The sequence below is a fragment of the Ambystoma mexicanum genome, chromosome 11 (genome assembly GCF_040938575.1).
Source record: "Ambystoma mexicanum isolate Mex_15411 chromosome 11, UKY_AmexF1_1, whole genome shotgun sequence".
Classification (NCBI taxonomy): Eukaryota; Metazoa; Chordata; class Amphibia; order Caudata; family Ambystomatidae; genus Ambystoma; species Ambystoma mexicanum.
In genome coordinates this window covers 372,711,529-372,733,024 of record NC_090934.1, presented here as the reverse complement: position 1 = coordinate 372,733,024, position 21,496 = coordinate 372,711,529, and the positions used below count along the sequence as shown (strand labels likewise).

Below are 21,496 nucleotides of genomic sequence, written 5' to 3'. Positions count from 1 at the left end.
CATGATCCCATGGCTTAGAGCCGCTGTGCATCTATCTCCTCCCGTATTGGAGGCCTTCCTAATAGGCAAAGGGACATGAATGATATAGAAAATGTCATCATGCCCAGGAGGAACTTGTATTCCCACACTGTGCACCTACTCCTGGATGAGAGAGGTTTTGCCAGGCACGTGAGGGCCACAACCCTTTGAGCCAATCGTTTCACAAGTAGGGCGGTCGTATTGAAATCCACTCCCAGGATTCACACATTTTGAGATGGTCAAACTGATTCCGTGTGTGATGCCAATGCATTATGGACACACATCCGTCATCAGGGCTCAATCTATATCCACTCACTAAACCAGCCCTGATGAAGGACTTGTGTCTGTAATGCATTAGCATCACACACAGAACCGATTTGTCTCGCTCATCACCATTGTATTAAATCACTTTGAATAATCATCATTGTCAGCAAATGTATTTTGTGCCTTGCATTCAACATTCTGAATATATATATTTCAATAGTGTGTTAATGTGTTTGAACAGTAGCTCTTGACCCATTTGTGGAGTACGCGGCACTGAGGGACATCCCCTGCAGTGGTTTATGTGAGATTTAGACATTAGCATTGGGTCAGAAGTTACATAAGAACTGGGCAACAGTGCTCAAACACAGTGGTTCAAGATCAATATTATGTCCGCTGGTGGGTTGCGATACTGCAGAGGGCTCTGTGCCTAGGCAGTGGCTGCATGAGCCTGATGCGTGTACCTTTTGTTGCATGATCAATCCTCCATTTTGGTTGGTGTTAAGTATCAGTGTTATTTTTAATTCATGTCATGCTTGTGTGAGATGTTTGTGTGGGGCCAGGTTGAAAGCTGACATTTCACTAAGAGTCTTGTGAAGAGCTAGGTCCTAATCTCTTTCCAGAACACAAAGGGCCTCATTACGAGTTTGGCGGTAGCCATGGAGCCTGTTAGCTCCATAGCTGCCGCCAAACCGGCCTCCTTTACCGGGTTCCCTGAATGGGGAATAACCGGGCCATTCCGAGTTCGGAGGGCCCGGCAATTCCTCCCTCAGGGAACCCGGGCCTGGACCTTTCCTATTCCCATTTGAGCTCCCATAGGGTTCAATGGGAATTGGAGAGGGAGCTAACAACGGTCCGATTATGACCGGCCTGTTTTTAGCTCCCTCTTCCCCTCGCGGGACCCGGTAACAACGCCTGGTTTTACCAGGCGTCCTTACCGGGTCCTGCGAGGGGACCTCGTAATCAGGCGGAATGGTGTTAATGGGCCGCCACCATTAGCGGAGCCCATTAACCCATTCCGTCCTGACTTGTAATGAGGCCCAAAGTGATTAAGCAGAGTGCAGAGTCCCTTAGGCACTGAACTCCACATTTGAATTGTCTAAACTGCAGATGAGGTTCATTCCTTTCCTTTTGAAGTGGGCCACCTTCAAAATGCTATGCTGTTGGATTTCAGGTTACAAAAAGGTTTTTACCGCAATATTTTCCTTTGGATGAATCACCAGCCCCTTCCGCCTCCCATACCCCCCGGCTTATGCCGCCTGGTAGGCAATGCAGATTAGCTTGCACTGAAACATGCACTTGTGAATGGCGACAAGTCCAGAGCTTGAAGTGCTGGTTTGATGTGTTCCCTCTGGTCTAGAGTCAGTGATAGTCATACTAATGCATTTGTGTATTCTGTGTGGCCTTTTAAGAGGGTATAACAGGACGCTCATGAAGTTGCTATTAGAGTAGTACATTCTGTGCAAAATGAGGGAGATGAGTGAAATAACTAAGCTTCAGTAATTTCTGTTTGAGAAAGAGATGAAAGGCGTAATTTGCCAGCATGATCTCAGATGCAAGAGAACTCTACTAACCAGTTACTTGTGGTTCCAGGATAGGGGGGCTGTCTTTGAGGATTGCTAGGTTCTTTACTACTTTGGTAGTCTGTGGGAAAAGTTTCCATCACTTCTATCCAGGCTATAGCTGCAGTAATTCCTACTTTGGTTAGCAGTTAGGATTTCTATTTTGCTAAGATTTGGTGAGGCGGTTAGGATTTCTATTTTTCTGGGATTGTCTGTTCTTGGACATCCAGGAGTTCACTCGTGCAAGAGGACTAGTGAGGTCCAGCTGGGCCCAGTGGTTAACAGAGTAGAGTTTGATGACAATTTGCGTGCTTTGGTTTAGGTGAAGCAAGTGAGGCAGCGCTCTCTGATGAGTCTTATGGGTGGTATAGTGTAGATGTTGAAGAAGGCGGGAAGAGGCTAGATCCTTACAGGACTCCAGAGTGGTTGATGCATAGGCTTGACTGAAGAATGCTGAGGGTTGCATGATAAATACTCACCAATCCCACCCCTGCTTTCCACACATGTAATTAGACTTGATCCCTCTAATTTTCCTATTATTGTACCTTTTCTTCATTACCTTTCAGCCACCATCTTGAACAGTGGTGTCGCAGAAGAGTACATTTGGTGGATCCTTGTGTATTTTCTGGTCAGTTTTACAGGGAATGTGCATTTTACCTTTAAATTTGAGGCAGTATAAATACACTGAATGAGTAATATAATGTACACTCCGTTGAAGAGAGAACTATCGAAAAAGATATATAGGCAACCTCAATTTCATATACATACAAAGAAGGGCCGGGAAGGGATTATAAGCACCACTTACAAATAAAAGATGCTCACTGTTGAATAATGCACATAGAGTGAATGGAAATGCAATAAATATGTTAAAAAGAAATGCTCACTCAGTTACTTTCTTCAAGATGTGACGGAGAATGTTCAATGAATTTGTAGGCCTGAGGGAAAAAAAACAAAAGTGCAAATCAACAAAATCCCAGTAAAAAGTCCACTTTCACCTGCAGTGCAATTTTAATTTCCTTTACTTTTTTGTGTTTCAATTTGTTTTTTTTTAAAAAAAATGGAAAAGATAGTGTCTTTAGATCAAAGTACTATCACCTCCATCTGTGTCTCTGATCCCCACTGAAATCTCTCAGCTTAGTAAACGAAGCATTTCAAGAAATCATCGTTCTAACTTCACCATACCATGTCTGTCATTCCTTCTATAACCTGTAAGCCTCAGAGACTTGCAGAGGGCCTTGGATTTCAAAAGGCCTTTCTATTACATGGCAGTAATTTAACCAAACTACGGGCACCACAGACACTTTACTCAAACATACAGGAAAAGGGAGGCAATTCTTGGAAAATGGAGTAACAAATGAATTGTTCAAACCATTCTAAAAAGAAAACAGATTAATAATGAACATATTTTATAAACATTTAAATCGGTACATTTCAAAAACATGTTGAAACCACATTTGACGAAATTCAATAGTAGAAAAACGGGTCTTCCAATTCTTCCCTTTCTGCTGCAATCTGAAAGTGAGGAAGGCGGGTCACTAAACCCTGTATGGAAATTTGTTCAAAGTCGTTCGCAAAGTCCAGCCTGCCTCACAGAAACAATCTAGAAAATTGAGACTGGAGCACCTACCTATGTTGGGGAACAGACCAAGAAGAACAAATTACTTACCCCTAGTCTTGTTCTTTTGACTGGTTGTTCCTCGCACATGTTCCTCATCTTTGATAATCTCCTTCCAGCATCAGCTGCTTCGGCAAATGTTTTCTCTGTAGAGAGCACCATGCGTTGTCGACTCTCTTGAGCATGACATAACCGACCGTACATACAGCACTGTGTCTCTCCTCGTCAGCCTCTCAATATTTGCCGCCTTTCTCCTCCTTTTGAACTGCTGAGTCTGGATAGCTGTCTAGTCATGCTGTGTGTCTTGCTTGTACTGTGCTCTCATGCTCCACTTTTTATCCCTGTTGGGGAGGGAAAGGGCTGTTGGGGGTGTGTGATTCTCGCCAATTGCCTGACTTTGCATGACATATCAGGTAAACGGCTCTGGTGTATTCCGTTGTGTGAAAGTGTTTGTGTTAGGAAAGGGGGCGGGCGGTGTTTTCGAATATCCTACGTGGTAGGATGGGGAAGAGGTATTGAAGGAAGGGGGATACTGCGTCTCACCCGTCTATGTCCCAATCCCACTCCCCCTCCCCCTCCCCGAGGACTTCCCATCCCGTTATCCTCCCTCACTAGTCCACCCCCAGGAACTGGATCCAATAGCGATGGCCGTGTCCTGGCCACCTGGATGACAGATCCCCAGAGTTTAGTCAGGGAGACACCTTCAGGTTTCTCACAGAACGCACTGCGCCTGTTACTTCAGTTCTAGTTTTTCCTCTCTCTTCAGAGCACAGACATTTGCGAGGTCAAAAACGAACAGATGTTAAAGAGAGGCAGGTGTAATACACAGAACTTCTACTGAGGGGTAGGATGTGAGGGGCGATGAGGAATACGAAGGAGGGGCATCCAGTCGAAAGAATATTACCAGGGGTAAGTAATTTGTTCTTTGAATGGAGTGTGTCCTCCCACGTATTCCTCATCTTTGATACACTACCAAAGCAGTATGTACAGGAGGTGAGAGTAAGAATTTCACTTGGCATTAATGCAGTGAAGTACAGCCTCCCCAACCCTGCTTCCTGTCACGACGCAGAGTCCAGGCAGTAATGTTTTGAAAATACATGCAGAGAGGAGCAAGTGGCAGCAGCACAAGTGTCCTGTACTGGTACCCCTCTATGTAAAGCAGATGAAGTGGCCACACCCTCTGTAGAATGAATCCGTAGGCCTACCGGAACAGCTTTACCCGCTAAATTATAGCATTCAGTAAGGCAAAGTATAATCCAGCGGGTCAATGTTTTCTTGGTCACAGTCCAGTATAATCAATGAAAAATTGGTTGACTTGCAGAAGGTTTGCCATTCTAGAGATGTAAAAGTGCAAGGCTTACCTGGGGCAAGACTAAGTCTTTCCTCCTCCTTAGATGGATGAGGTCGAGAATAAAAAGTAGGCAGGACTATTTTTTGAGCAAGATGAAACTCTGATACCACCTTTGAAAGAAAGGTGTCTAAGGAAAGCATGGTATCAAACAGTGACGACAGACACAAGTGATCACAGTTCCATGGTGTTCATTGAACTTCAATGGGTTGGTTGAACGCCTATCTAACCCTAAATCTAAGGATGGGAGCAAGCTACGACCATCGAATAATAACAGCGAAGGAGGGTCTCATGTACCGTAGGCTTCTGCTGCAACATACATTGGTCTTTGTTTGCGGTCTTATGTTTCCATCTACCGAGGTTTCACAGGCCTGGACTGGAAAGGGCAGGATCACTTCTCTCCTTTTCACCCTCTCGATATTCGCCGTCTTTCGGCTCCTCTTGAACTGCTGTGCTGAGTTAGCCTTCACGTTGTGCGGTCTGCCTTGCTCATAGTGGGCTTTCTTGCTCCACCCTTTATCCCTGTGGGGAAAAGAAAGGGCCATCAGGTGTGTGTGTGTGATTTTGGTCAATTGCCTGAGTTTTTGCCTGTCCCTGGGGTTGGGACATGTCGGGTACAGAGGTTTTGCATTAATCGGTTGACTGTTCTATTGTAAAGAAGGGTTCATGTCGGAAAGGGAAAAAAGTTCTATAGGGAATTACAACCTTTGTATCGTATCAGGGTTTGTGAGACAAACTGGAATGAGTATTTTTATGAGTAAATAAACAAGGGCGTTTGTGGGAACAGTAGTGTTTTATCTGAGCCGGATGGGAATGCAGGAAATAATCAGGGGGAAGGGATTGGTAGAGATTATGATTTGGAATATCCGAGTAGAATACATGATAGCAGGAATTATGGGAGCTGTGGTTTTTAATGGGTATACCAGATGTGAATGGGTTGTTGGCTTTACCTTTGGGTAAGGAAGATTTCCTGGGTCGAAGGGATGAGGACCGGGAATAGCTTATAAAAGCTTCAGGGACTTAGTTCTCGGTACCATCCTACTCGTGATAGTACTGCATCTCACCTGGGGTATTTCCCAGAGTATAACCCCGGGTTCCCCTACCAAGGTGATCCTCCCCTACTGGTCCACCCCCAGGAACTGGATCCAACAGCGATGGCCGTGTCCTGGCCACCTGAAGAAAGGATTCCTGGGCTCTACTCAGGAGAATACCCTCTGGTTTCTCACACTTTGTATAAAAAAAACAAAGACTTTCGATTGTGCGATGGCTTTTGCTTAAAACATCGCATGACCACTTTGATTCACTACATTTCTCATTCTCTTTTGTATACTGTCGTTTCTGTCACTTCTTGGCTGGATACCTCACAGGGACCTGCGATTGAGCACCCTTGCGGTGCCTGTCCACTCTGCCATTGGTATTGTATCTTTCTTCATTCTTGTTGAAACATCAATCAGAAATTAAGCTTTCCTCGCGCCTTTCATCACACGCATTACCAACTGCGCTCTTTATACAATGTTGCTGCTTACAACCTTGACTACAACACTAACCGGTCTTGCATCGGTCTCGCCAACTCACCAGCTGTGCTGATCTCTCTGGTGTTGCTTTGATATTGGAGCCAAGGACGGTACCATGCAGGAGAGCCCTGGGTATCTCCGAGACACAATGCAGGATACTTCAGTTTGGTTTCCTGGCCTTACGCTTTTTAATCTGAAGGATTTTGGAAAGTAACAGTTTCTCACTGGAAAGGTCAAGGGTATTGTAGGAAAGGCATGATGTCAACAGTAAGACAGACCCAAGTGACCACTGTTCAACTGTGTTGTGAGAAACCTGAAGGTGTCTCCCTAGCAAGTCCACGGGATCTGTTATCCAGGTGGCCAGGACATGCCCATCGCTATTGGATCCAGTTCCTGGGGTGGACCAGTGAAGGAGGATCACCTGGATAGGGGGTCCTCGGGGAGTGGGACACCGACGGGTGAGATGGGGTATCCCCGGTCCTTTTACACCTTTTCCCCATATATTTGCGTAGGACGTTCCAAACCACTACCCACCCCCCACCCTCTTCCAACACAAACAATTTTGCACAACACAACACAAAGGACAACGGACTAACACCAGAGCCGTTTACCTGACATGTCCCAAAACAAGGGTCAGGCAAAGTCAGGCAATTGATCAGAATAGGGATAAAAGGTGGAGCCAAAGAGCACAGTTAGAGCAAGGCGAGCACGGCAGACAGTATGATGAGACGGCTAACCCGATGCAGCAGTTCAAGCGAAGGAGAAAGGCGGCAGGAATAGAGAGGGTGGTGAAGAGAGAAGTGACCTTGCCCTTTTAGTCCCAGATCCACGGAACCTTCTTGGAAGAGAGCCTAAGATCGCGAACAATAGCACAATTGTCTTGCAGCACATGTCAACGGTACAGGGAGCAAGCTTATGCCGATAAGCAGGAGCGAGGGATGCTCCCATGCCCGTGGTACAGACTTCGACTCCAGGAAAGTCAAAAGCCAAGCGGTTCATCACAGCCAGTGAGTCAAGGGGAGAATTGATAAGATCTGAGCTGTGTTGAGTTAGAGAATCGCAAGGTGGCCAGTTTGAACCAAGTTCAAGGAACTGTGAATGAACTGTAAAAGTGTTAAGGGGAGACCAGCTGCAGAGGAAAAATGGTACCACGTGGGTGCAAACTCGAGAGACTCTGGTCGATCACCAGCTGAGAGTAACTAAAAATACCAGCAGGCCATAAGAGAGCCAGCGGAATAGGTCAAAGTGGTCATACTGAGGGTCACGCAAAATCCCTGTACAATCGAAACACTTTGATCTGCAAACTAGATCAAAGCAAGGTAAGTGAATCCTCCATTGAGAGAAAGCAAGGGACGTGAATCCTGCATCGAGATAAAGCAAGGGACGTGAATCCTGCAATGAGAGAAAGCAAGGGACGTGAATCCCGTAACACTTAAGAGTAAAGTGAATGTGAAGTCAAGAAGGGTCCGTGTCCAGAAGAGGGACCCAAGGGTGAACCCATCACCCAGCAAATATTGGAAACAAACTTTTGTTTTGTTAAAGGAACTTTTGGTTTTGTTAGCTAAACTCGCCAGGCCCTCAAAGGCAAGAGACTTTCAAGTGAGACGAGACTTAACCATCGACGGCCCTGTAAGCTGCCATTGGAATTGTCGTATCGTGCTGAAGAGGCCCCAGACTGTACTGTGCTCCAAGCTCCCATCTAACCCTGTGGTCAAAACGTGGGGAAGGGAGACCGAGGCTAGCAGCTTCTGACATATTATTTTGAGAACACTTCTTTCTTTTCTTGAGAAATATCCCACACCCTTTTCTGTTATATTAGTTGTGAGGTTTGGCAATAGGTTTCTTAGTATAGACCCTTCTTATTTTGACACGCCGCCACTAGGACTGCCTTATTTTTCATTTGATGGTCGACACTTGCTCCCAGCTTAAGTTTAGGGTTAGAATAGGCATTTTTCCAACCTACATACAGAATTCATAGTTCAATAAACACCTTTGAACTGTGATCACTTGTGTCCGTCTTACTTGATGTCACCATGAGTTTCTCACAGTGTTTATTGAACTTCGAGAAGGGTATGATAAATGCCTATCTAATCCTAAATCTACAGATGGGAGCAAGCTACGACCATCAAAAAATAATAACGCAGTCCTAGTGATGTCTTGTCAAAATAAAAGGGCCTATAATCAAAAAAATAATTGCCAATCTGTACCTCTGAATACAAATAGTGTAGAGAATAATGTTATGAAAAGAAAGAAGTGATATGTCAGGATGTTCAGGCCGTTGGCCTCCCTTCCCCACATTTTCAGGGACAAGGCAGATCACTCGAGCGTAGCAAACTCGTTGGCTTCTTCGGCACGAGGACACAGTTGAATTACCAGCATCAGGGCCGTCTGTGCCCAAGACTCTTTACTTATCAAAGTCTCTTGATTCAGAGGGCCTGACGTATTAAAAACAACAACAAGTTATTTTCCTTCAACAAGTATTCAAGTCAGATGATTCACTCGTCACCCTGGATTCCCCTTAGCTGGGCTCGGATTCCTTTTATACAATGATTATTACTTTGGATACCCCTTTTCCGGGCTTGGATCTCCCTTTAAAATGTTCAGAGAATATTCTTTCTCGGGTGACTCACAGTTCACCCCGGATCCCCCTCAGCCAGGCTCAGATTCTTCCTCTTACACAATTAGTCCCCCTCAGCCTGGCTCGCACCAATTTTAGTTTGTATTAACTATCAAAGACTTTGGAATGTGCACAGGGTTTAGCTTGACCCGTTGTTAGGGAGAATTCTCTGTAAAGGCTAATTTCCCAAACCTAGGGAGTCCCCCCAGCAGCTTTGCTGGATTTTTGGGGTTTATTTTTTTCTCCTGCTAAGAGTGAGACTCCCACTCTTAGACATGATTTTAGGTGTTCCTTTGACTTTGTATGTGTTTTATGGGCTATGGGGTCCTTTACCCCATAGGGCTTCATGTGTTTTTGGTATGCGGGTTACACAGCACCCTCCGTGCAGTAACCCAGGGGTGTTGTAGCGACCCCCAAACATAGACTCCATACCCTGGGACTGACTACTGTCTCCCAGGGCATGTAAAGTCACCATTGGCTTTACTAGTCTTAAATTGTGAACAGAACCAGAACAAACCATCATATTGTGGACGTACTGGTCGGGGCGGTCTGTTGTTCGAGGGGGCAATGTCCAGTCCCCCCCGACCGAGTTTTGGCTGGTGGCAGTGGATACCACTTTTTATATTCGACCGCAAATATATTCCTATGGGATTTTCCCATTGTTGGAGGCTACCACTTTTTAAAATAGCCTTGAACATACCGCCGGTTTATTAAATTAATATACATTTACCGGTTGGTATTTTTTGCCGAAACTCGGTTCCAAAATGGCGTTTGTGTTTGCTTCTGTGACTCCAACCCAAGTCGAGCCCTTTGTTCCACTTTTTGGCAGGCTTCTCCACAGAAGCCTCCAAAAGTGGTGCCACTCTGTCTGGGTACCACAGGGGATGTTGGAGGGGGTTTAGGCACCCTGGACTGAGTTGCGTTGGCAACTCAAGTCGCACTCTGGTGTGATTGGCCCAGTGGTGAGCCGCCCGGCTCACCACTTAGCATGTTTGAGTGACAGCTAGGACTGATGAATAGGGGTTTTCTGCATAAAAGCAGGGCTTTGGGGACTGGAACTTCAGAAGTCGCCACAGGACCTAAAGAATCCGAGGAGGGAGAAGCCGAGCCGGCCTGCAACGACACCACCGGTGGAGCCCTGCTGAACGTCTCATCACTTTTCCCGACGACAGAGGAGATCTCCAGTCCGGAGAGTCTTCTTCCTTTGACTGTTTGCCCGTCTTTTCGCCTTCCTGGACCATCACGTGGCCGCCTTGCCTGTGCCAAGCACCCCGGCAACCGGAATATCACGGTTTACCACTACCGCGAAGAAAAGGGTAGTACCTTGTAACCGGAAAACTCGGCGGCTGGTTTCTTCCCTGGCAGTGCAACCACCTTCATCTTTCCTCCATGTCGAGACCTCCTCTTCCTCTGGACAAAAAACCGACTTGCACCCGCTGCCAGGAACAACTGCCCCCGCTGGAGCGTTCTTCCCATTTCAGGTACTGTGTCCTGCCTGGCTTCCCTTGCGACAAATCGTTCAGGGTGACAGTTAATCCTCGACTTTCTAACCTGGGTTAGCCTGGGGCCTGTTAACTAACTTCTCCTGTCTTGATCTCAATCTTTTGTGAACTATCTACAAAGAATCTTTGGGCATAACCCCATTGTGTGATCCTGGACACATTTCGCTTTTGAACTTCCTTGCTCTACAGTAGACTGTGTCCTAACCTGCCTCACTGTGGTTCTTTGAAAAGTATTGAAATTGTGTGCTTCATAACTCTGCCTTTTCCCTCCCTTTTCTATAGCTTATTAGAGTGCCATCTTAGGTTAAGGGCTCACCTCTGTCTGAAAATAAGTGGTGTTTCTCACTAAGACTTGTCTAATAAGTAATCAGGGTTGTATATATATAATAGTGACTGTGTGATTGAATTTACTTACCTCTTTTTGTGCTAGTTTAATTTACAAGTGTGTCTTTAAATTAATAATTATATACTTTTACACCAAAGCTCTGGTCAGTGTTTGCTTGTGCTACTGTACCTCTGTACCTATTGTGTATACTATATAGTCTATATACTGCCTAACTCATCTTGAAAGAAGTCTGACTGCTCAGCCACAGCTACCAGGTAAATCTGGGTGGTACGGACTGCTACCAATTGGGTTTACTGCCAACCACCTGTAGTCCTAAATCTTTTGCAGTGGTCCCTAAGGGAACTGCACAGGTTTCTGCCCAACACCCGTTGTAGGACCACTCGATCTCACCATTCCTTTTCACATTTGCCAACCATTTGGATACCTAACAGACCTTCGAAAGAGCACCCACCTGGTGCCGGACCACTAGTGTCATGACCCATAGAACTTGCCCTTTCTGGACTTCCTGGTCCTTATCGCGACGGGGCTTGTATTCCTTGTTACTGCCAACATGGCCGTGCCATGTGACTTGCCTCGCACCAGCCTTTACGTCGGACAAGGCACGTTCTATAAATTGGCCACGCCCTGCGGTCCCGCGCATCTCAACGCTATCATAAGGTAGTGACTAGACGTGTGTGTGCTGTTCAGCGAATCCACTATTCCTAGTTTCCTGGTCCTTTCCTCCTTCCTTCCACCTTTTCCCTCTAAATCTGCTCCCAGAATCCTCAACCCTAGCGACCGCTACTTTCTTCCTGGACAGCCTGGAACTGCGACCTTCCTGGAACTCTGAACGCGCTCCGGAGCCGGACGAGACTCGAGCAAGCCTATATAAGACCCGATCCGTCCACAAGAGGAATCCTCCCACGGAACAGAGCAAGAAGCGATCCCAGGTGAGACGTGGGGGAGATTTACGACAGTTTGAGACGCCAAACGACCGACACTGATACTGCTATGGAGAAAGCAGTCCAGGACCTCATGCGTGGCATGCAAGAACTAACAACTGAAGTGCAGAACTTAAAAGCGGAGAATGCTGCATTAAAGCAACTTGTTTTGTCTCGCGACTCCGCTAACAAGGAGAGTGTGTTACTGGGTGGAGTGGTAGACAAATATGATGGCTCGGCAAAGTCCTTACGTGGATTCCTGGATTCCTGCTTGGTGCATTTTACTTTTAAGCCCTACTATTTTTCAACTTCCAGGGCGAAGGTGGGCTTCATAATTTCGCACCTCACAGGGAACGCGTTGACCTGGGCCACTCCCTTAGTCAACTTTGGAGATGCCCTCCTGGATGATTATGATGGATTTATTCAGGCACTCAAAACTATGTTCGACCGCTCAGAACAGTGCTCAGGAACGGTTACTTGATTTCCGACAGGGATCCCAGGACATGCTAACCTATGTTACTAGATTCAAACAACTGGCCAAGGAAGCAGATTGGTCCTCAGAAGCAAGTTTCACTCTATTTCGCAGGGGTCTGAATGAGGATATAAAGGACAAATTAGCCAGAGTGGCTCGTCCTAGTTCATTCCAGGCTCTTATGGATCTAGCCATGCAAATAGACTTCCGAATCCAGGAAAGAAAGGCTGAAAGAAGAAAGACCAAGATACCCTTTCAAAAGAACTCCCTTGAGACTTCTGTAAAAAACGATCCTGCCCCAACCCCTGACATAGATCCGGAACCCATGCAAATAGGATCCTTCCGTGGACCTATTTCCCCACAAGGAAGGATGAGAAGGATCCACACAGGCTTATGCATGTATTGTGCCTCGGATAAACACCTTGTTAGAGAATGTCCTCTAGCCCCTCCACGGCGTTCGGGAAACGCCAGCTCCCGATCCTAGATGGAGCGAGGTGTCGAGAGAAAGATGTTTGCTCCACATCAATTCCATTCTTGAACTCTCCTGGACAAAACAATTTGGTGATACTACAGGCCTTCATGTCGCCCTTCAAGAACAAGACCTATCCCATTCTGGCCTTGGTGGACTGCGGAGCTATGGGAATTTTCATTGATCAAGACTGGGTTGTTAGTCATCATATTCCGTACGAGACACGAAGCACCAGGCAGCCGGTGGAAACAATCGACAGAAGACCCCTCTCTTCAGGACCCATTAGCCTGCAGACAAAAGAGATCCAACTTTCCATAAACCATCACCAAGAGCGGATTACATTCGACATCATTAAGTCAGCCCATTACCCCATAGTATTGGGTATGCCCAGGTTACAAAAGCACAATCCGTATATCAATTGGACAGCAGGATCACTATTCCTGGGCTCAGAGTTTTGTATGTCCCACTGTCTATCCCTGGATCCCTCCTCGACACCTCCTAAAGAACCACTAAGAGAACAAAAAACACCACTCATGGTTTCCAATATCATACAAGTCCCAGAGGCCTATCAGGGATATGCTGATCTATTTCCAACTGCCATAGTCCAGGCCTTACCCCCTCACAGACCTGAAGACTGTGCCATAGATACAGATCCCCTCAGCAGTGATTACCTTCGTCGGAATGTTCATTCTTTCCTAACCTGAGAAAAAGGCCCTCCGAGAATACCTGGACACCAATCTTGACAACGGCACCATAAGACCTTCAAAATCTTCAGCGGGTGCTTCGTTGTTCTTCGTTCCCAAGGAGGGTACCAAAGAACTCAGACCTTGCCTTGACTATCGTGGCTTAAATCAATGCACCCTCAAAGATCGGTACCCACTGCCCCTGATCTCGGATATCCTGGAAGCTGTGAGAGGCGCCGTAATATTCACAAAGTTGGATCTCCGGGGTGCCTACCATTTAATCCGTGTCCAGGAAGGAGACGAATGGATAACAGCCTTTAGAACACCCTTTGGTCACTATGAATATCTAGCCATGCCCTTTGGACTAGCTAATGCTCCCGCAGTCTTTCAACGTTTTATGGATAGGGTGTTTTCTAACATGTTATTCCTCTTCCTCATTGTCTATCTGGATGACATATTGATCTTTTCCAAGGATCCTCTAAAGCATGAAGAACATGTAAAGGCACTATTACAACGACTCCGTGAACACAAACTTTTAGCCAAACCCGAAAAATACTTGTTTCACGTTACTTCTGTTCACTACCTAGGTTTCATCCTTAGCCCAGAAGGAATTGGTATGGACCCTTCAAAGGTAAAAGCCATACTGGCTTGGCCCGCTCCCACATCTGTGAAACAAGTTCAATCCTTCCTGGGGCTTGCCAACTTCTACCGGAAGTTCATTTCTACCTTTTCCAAGATCGTTCAGCTGATCGTTGCTCTCTTGAAGAAAGACACTTCCTTTATCTGGTCTACACCGCAAGATAAAGCATTCCAGCGATTGAAGACAGAGTTCACGCAAGCCCCCATCCTGGCCCAACCCAACATAAATCGCCCATTCCTAGTAGAAACGGATGACTCTATCTATGCCATAGGAGCGGTCTTGAAACAGGTACTCGAGGATAAACTGGAACACCCCATTGCTTACCTCTCACGAACCCTGACTCCCACTGAGACACACTATTCCGGCCTGGAAAAGGAACTTTTAGCCATCCGCCAAGCCTTCACTGAATGGCGACATCTACTTCTGGGTGCTAGATATCCGGTCAAGGTCCATACGGACCATCGAAATCTTCAAATTCTACAGTCGTTGGAGTGCAGGAACAGTCGTCAGGCGCGTTGGGCCTACTTCTTTGCCCAATACCAATTCCAAATCACTCATGTTCGCGGATCACAAAACATGATTGTTGACGCCTTATCTCGATGTCCTGACTATGTAACCACTGAAGACAAGGCCTTTCCTAAGATGTTTCCCCACACGATCTTTGTAGCTCAAGTAGTCAACACCTGGAAGAAATCCGAGTGCAAACCCAGTCCTCTGACCTCTGGAAGGATATTACAAGGAAGAATCCATAGAACCTAAGAGTTAAGGAAGGATATTTATTCAAGGACAATGCACTGGTCATTCCTACACAGAAATTACAACAAAGAATGATAAACCTCTGCCATGATACCCTTCACTCCGGACATTGTGGTATAACTAACACCCTCTGTCTTATACAAAGACAGTTTTGGTGGCCTGGAATGAAGACCGACGTACAACATTATATCAAAGCTTGTGCTGTCTGCAGTCAAAACAAACATGATAACAAGAGACCGGCGGGTCTTCTACTGCAACCATCGCTGCCAACAAGACCATGGGAATTCATTGCTACAGACTTCATTGTGGAATTACCACCTTCCCGAGGATACACGACCATCACGGTAACCATACACTTATTCACTCATATGGCTCATTTTACGCCTCTGTATAAACTACCATCCGCCTCAGAACTTGCTGGAATCTTCCTGGAACACATTTTCCGTCTTCATGGACTTCCTTCCAAGATCATATCGGATCGAGGACCTCAATACGTCTCACAATTCTGGAAACATCTGTGTCGTATTCTAGGGATCCAACGCGCTCTGTCATCAGGTTATCACCCACAAATCAACGGAGCCACAGAACTTGTAAATCAGACTCTGGAGCAATATCTTCTTTTTTTGCCACGAAGGTTCAGGATGACTGGTCTCTCATGCCCTTGGCCGAGTTTGCCTACAACAATTCCGATCACTCAGCAATCAAGGTCAGCCTTTTCTATTGCAGTCAAGGTTTTCACCCGTCCGTTTTACCTTCTGTTCTTCCACATCCCACACCAGTACCTACTCTCGACTCATGGATTGAGACTCTCATCAACATACACAAGGAAGCCAAGGAACAATTGGAAGAGGCCCAGACACACACTAAGCGTTATGCAGACTCCAAAAGAAGACCAGCGCCTTCTTACACTGTTGGTGATCAAGTCTGGTTGTCCTTGAAACTATTACCACGACATCTACGGCCAAACAAATTAGCCCCCCGGTACTATGGACCATTTTCCATAAAGGAAATCATCAATCCTGTCTCATTCCGGTTCAAGCTACCTGACTCCTGGAAGAGAATGCACCCAGTCTTTCACACTTCTCTATTGAAACCCTACATCCGATCCACCCGGAAAACCTGCAGACCCACTCCTGTGATTGTGGACAATCAACTGGAATATGAAGTGTTCAGAATATGCGATTCCAGGTATAAACGGGGTCGACTTCAATACCTGGTTGAATGGAAAGGATATCCTCCTAGCGAGAGAACCTGGGAACCAGTTTCTAACTTAAATGCCCCTCGATTGCTTAGAAGATTCCATCTCATACACCCGGGCAAACCTGGTGGAACAGGTCTTCGGAGGAGGCATGCTGTCATGACCCATAGAACTTGCCCTTTCTGGACTTCCTGGTCCTTATCGCGACAGGGCTTGTATTCCTTGTTACTCCCAACATGGCCGTGCCAAGTGACTTGCCTCGCACCAGCCTTTACGTCGGACACGGCACGTTCTATAAATTGGCCACGGCCCTGCGGCCCCGCGCGTCTCAACGCTATCATTAGGTAGTGACTAGACGTGTGTGTGCTGTTCGGCGAATCCACTATTCCTAGTTTCCTGGTCCCTTCTTCCTTCCTTCCACCTTTTCCCTCTAAATCTGCTCCCGGAATCTTCAACCCTAGCGACCGCTACTTTCTTCCTGGACATCCTGGAACTGCGACCTTCCTGGAACTCTGAACGTGCTCTGGTGCCGGACGAGACTCGAGCGAGCCTATACAAGACCCGATTCGTCCACAAGAGGAATCCTCCCGCGGAACAGAGCAAGAAGCGATCCCAGGTGAGACGGGGGGAGATTTACGACAACTAGATTTATAGTATATTTCCTGGCTTCAAAAGTTCAGTCTCTCCTCTGTTATTCAATTATATTCACGTCGCTCGTCCCATACGATTCACAACCTGTTCTCTTTTGATTACTCCATACAATATTGCCGCTTGCAACCTTGGTTCTAACATAGGCCGGGCTGGTATCAGTCTCCCCAACTCACCGGCTGTCTGACTTTACTGGCGCTGCTTTGTTGTAGGAGCAAAGGACAATATCTTAGGTCTTAGGTTTCTTAGTTTCTAAGGCTCAAAAAAGTAACGGTCTGAATATGTCAATGGCACTTCCCTCCTTGCTACCCTCTCTGGTCACTCCATCTTTCTCCTCATATTAAACTGCCATCTTGGAACTACTGCTTCCTCGTGTGCTTTGCCTTGCTCAGAGTATGCCGCCTTTTATCCATGTGGGGAAGTGTGATGGAAGTCAGGTGTGTGTAATGATTAATAATTAACGAAAGCAGGAGACCGAGTAAAAATACTAGGCCACACAGCCGCTCTCAAACAAGGCCCAGATCAAATTATCAAGTTCAGAAACTTTCTTGTATCCAAAGGTTATTCAGTGCTCAAAAATAATTTAGATGCAGGAAGTCATCTGTTGATTTTTTCAAATTAAAGTTTATCCAAAAAGAAGACAAAGCTGTCACTCTTATTTTTTAGTGAGAGGAAGATTGCCGCAACACACGTGTGTAATAGACTTAAGGCCAAAGCATCGAAATAATCTTGGTATCGGAGCTGTCGAATGGCTGTTACTTCAATCTCCTGATGTGCGCGCACAGAAAGAATTCATCCTGACTTTGTTACAGTTTATTTCTGAAAATTCATATTTCCAATATTGCAATAAATTCTATTTACAAACCTCAGGGACCTCCATGGGTGCCACCATGGCACCCTCATATGCCAACTGCTTTATGTTTAAATTTGAGATGGAACATATACTCACCAAACAAGAATGGAAAAGGGACATCCACATGCGGACTAGATACATTGATGATATTTTTGGTGTATGGACAGGCACAGAACAACGATTCGAGGATTTCTTCAGATACTTCAACAACATTGACCCCACAGTACAATTCACCAGGGAACTGTCACGTGACTGTCACGTGACAAGATTACTTTTCTTGATGTGCAAATTACAATGAAAGACACAGGTTATAATACCACCTTATTCCGAAAACCCACCGATCGCAACAATCTGTTGCACCGCCTCAGCTTCCATCAGCCTAGCTTACTCCAGAACCTGCCAACCTGAGTTGGAATTGGATAAATAATAGCCCCAGTAAATCATACCATTAGAGACGGGAATGGTTTAAGGTCGATGTGCCACTTAAAAGTGCAAGATTTTTTCTTGGCAGTGAAAACAAGAATATTTGATTTTGCAGAATTTATGATTAAATTATTTAATAGACAGTAATGATGAAAATAGTTCAACTTATTTTGAAGGCCAAATGGTGTCCGGTCAAATAAAATGACATGTACTTTTCATGACTTCGTATGTTGTTTTCACATTGATCCATGCCTACTATGACCTACTCAAAGTGTAGGTGGATTGCTATGTAACTAAATTTGACTTATGCTTCCTGTGACCTACTTGCGATGCAGGTAGACTCATGGAACTAACTCTAGTAGGCAACCAACATACAGATATGCTTGTACCCATTTACCTTTGTCTTTCACGTTGTGTTTTTGTACTTTTACCTTTGTTAGCAATCGCTTATCTCTCTATTGTTTTGTCTTTTTTCTTGATTGTTTATTTGAATTCATGAAATAAATCATCTCAATCTTTACTTGATTGTATTAATTACCAATTTTTTTTTGCTTGCTTTATCACTGTAAACAATGTGATATATTAACACTTTGCATGACCAGGCTGCTAAGTTACTGGTGATTTATTCAGTTTAATCAAATCTGTATGGGAACAACCCTCTTTTCTGTGCATTTTCAGCCTTAGGAGGCACAATGGGGCCATGGGACTTTTTCGGTTTTTCAGAAGGAGCCGCCTTCTCAAAGTTTAACTTTTGGAGATGAAAAGTCTCCCACTCAGCCTTAGAAGCCGACTTACCTGGGCATGCATTCTTGCGCTTGGGAAAGAAGTCAGAAGACGTCGAGCTGGACCTGTGATACCTTATCTTTGCCTTCTTACGAAATGAAGAGTGATGGGAGCCACTGCGAGATCTCGAGCGTTTCTTGGAACACTTTCTCAATGGTGAACCTACCTTTAAACTCCTTTCATCTGAGGATCTCCTTTTAGGAGTCATCAATGGGGATTTATGCTGGGGCCTCCCGGCAGAGAGTATCCCATTCCTCTCTTTAAGAGCCTTTCATTAACTGACAGGAACTGCATCCTCCGTCTTGTGCTCGAGCCCGAGACACCAAAGAGATATGGTATGGGTCCTGTAAGAAAGGCATGGTATCAACAGTAAGACAGACACAAGGGCCCACAGTCCAAGGGTGTTTTTTTAAAGTTTTTTTTAGCCCCCTCTCATTATACGTTAGTACTTTTAAGTCCAACATTGGGGGTCTTCTCCTCCTCCCTTTAAATTCCCTGTTATACCCTTTTCATTTGCTCCACTTCTGGAACCCTCCCTTCCCTCCCCATTCCTTTCCCCTATGCCCAACTTCCCAATCTTAACCTCACCCCCCAACTCAAACTCCACCCTCACCCCTTTCCCTGAGTAGGGACCAGGTTCCTATGATCGCTGAGACGAAAAGTCTTACGCGTATGGCACTTATGTCTTCCCAGAGATGATATTGCGAGGATTACTAAACCCCACTTGCGGTTCCAAGATGCGCCCTTTCTTCCCTTCCACCAAAGGCTGCATCTTATGATACATGTTTTTGTCTTAACGCTTCCCCATGGGCAAGTTCTACATACACCTCCCCTCCTCGGTTTGTAGCCTTCCCTTCGGCCAGTCCCTCTTTCGCCTGTTTTCCACTCTTAACATTATCCATGCTGCCTCTAAGTTCCTTTTTTGCCTTTCCTTTGTATAGTCTTCCATTGCCATGGTTTTCTGCTAGTTTGTTCATCTCTTTGTCGTTCCGCTCTATTCCCCGTTTCTTCTCTTGAGATGTTTAAATCTGTTCACCCTCCTCACACGTCGTTATTCTTTGTTTGTTATTCTATGAGTTCGCCCCTCCACTATGAACATGAGGCCAAAAGGGAATGTCCCTTTGTATCTTGTCTGTTTCGCTGTTAGCTATCTCACTACTTTCCCTATCAGTCTCCTTTTAAGGAGTGTGCTCTGTGCTAGCTCCTGATAACTTGTTACCGTTTATCTGCACCAGTCCTGCTTCCCTTGCTTTCCTTAGGACCTGTTCCTTCTGGCCACAAGTTGTTACTGCCACTTGGACGTTTTTTGGGCGCGCTCCTGGTTCTCCTGTCCTTCTTGGTCTCACCCGATTTATTCTGTCAACTTGGACCGGGTCCCCCTTATCCATTTCCTGGATTTCTGCGAATAATTGTTGGGCCGTGCTTTTTATATCTTTGTCCTCTACCATTTCCAACAGGTTTTTTTTTATTCGACTGTTGCATCTCCTAGATCGGTTTTCCAAATCTTCAGTCTGGGTTTCTAAGTTATGTGTTAGGCGTGCTAAATGTTCCAGAGTTTTGTAGTTCTTTTGTGTGTCATCTTCGATGCTTTGTACCGCTCTTTCTAAGGAGTCTGTTAGTTCTTCTATTTTTGCTACATCAATTTTGAGTTCTTGTAGCAACAGTGACTTTTATTCTTTTAATGCCTCAAACTGCGTTTACAAGGATGACATCAACTGGGTCTGAAACTATTTGAACCACGCCTGCATATCTTCTTTGCTTGCAATAATACCTTCTTCTCTTGTGGTTGGCAAGTCCCCTCTTCTAGGTGCACAGCTGCTTCATGCTATGTTCTTGCTGTGGGCTGCATATGATGTTTTCACTCTTGTTTTGGACATTTGCGAGCTGTGCCGGGATTTAGCGATGTGCCCTCGCGTTACCCACTGTATTTATCTCTGGACTGCGTGGGTCAGGATGGAGGGATAGTTGCCTGCAGTATTTCCTGATGTTATGGTTGGCTTCCCCCCTCCTTCTTGGTCTTCTTGGCTCTCTCTCCGTTTTTAATCTTCACCTACTGTTCGTTAGTCCTTGTAGGTCTTCTGTGGTAGGAGAGCCTGGTGGTATCCGGCGGGTATTGTGAGGGGCTCGGTGGTGGGCACCTTTGCTGTTGTGCGGTCGTTGTCCCTCTATAGATCCCTTGTCCTCCCTTATTTCCTCAGGCCTGTGGCTATGTTGTCCCCCGTGGTGTGCACCTCCTGCCCGTTTGTTGTGGGTGGATCTCTCCTCTCCACCTTCTCCTTGTCCTCTGAAGTAAGGGGTCTTGAGTTTTTGTGTCCCCTCTCCTTCCCCCACCAAGGCTCTGTGGGATTGTGCCTTCTGCTGTTTCCTCACTTTTCCCCCGTTGTATCGTGTTCCTCCTCTCCCTCGCCCGCCCAGCACGTATCCTCAAATGCGCTTCCATCTCTCACCTTCATTTTATTTCTGCTGTCCAGGCTGGGGGCATGTGGGGGAGCGTTGGCCTCTCCTCCTTCCACTAGCCTCTGGTTTACAGTGCCGGAGATCGGTGCCAGGGAGGCTTAATTCCGGCTGCCGCGTATTCCGTCCCACTGGTCCCTCCTCACTCTCCGCTCTGCTTCGTTGCACCGCTAGGCACTGATGCATTCCCCTTTGTGCCTCTCCTCTTTCACTCTGAGTGTCCCCAGTCTCGCCTTCGCTTCAGAGCTTCCTCTCTCTTCCATTTCCGTGTCCCAGCTACCAGTGTCACAGCCTGTAATATTTCCAGGCATGAGGGATACCCTTGCAGCACACTCCGCATGTCGTTCCTTTTTCTTTGGGAAGGCTCTGTCTTTCCGCCAGAGTCGGTATTTCACTACTGTAGCATTATATTGT

General features: G+C 46.0%; 1 protein-coding gene across 1 annotated transcript in view; it reads right to left on the bottom strand.

Moving 5' to 3' along the window:
- The window catches only part of ICE2 (interactor of little elongation complex ELL subunit 2), a 1,950,511-nt gene that overhangs the window by 285,119 nt on the left and 1,643,896 nt on the right, over window positions 1-21,496 (bottom strand). Inside the window, exon 13 of the mRNA XM_069623082.1 lies at window positions 2,726-2,776. Coding sequence (XP_069479183.1) covers window positions 2,726-2,776 — 51 coding nt within the window. The remainder of the gene's footprint in view (window positions 1-2,725; window positions 2,777-21,496) is intronic.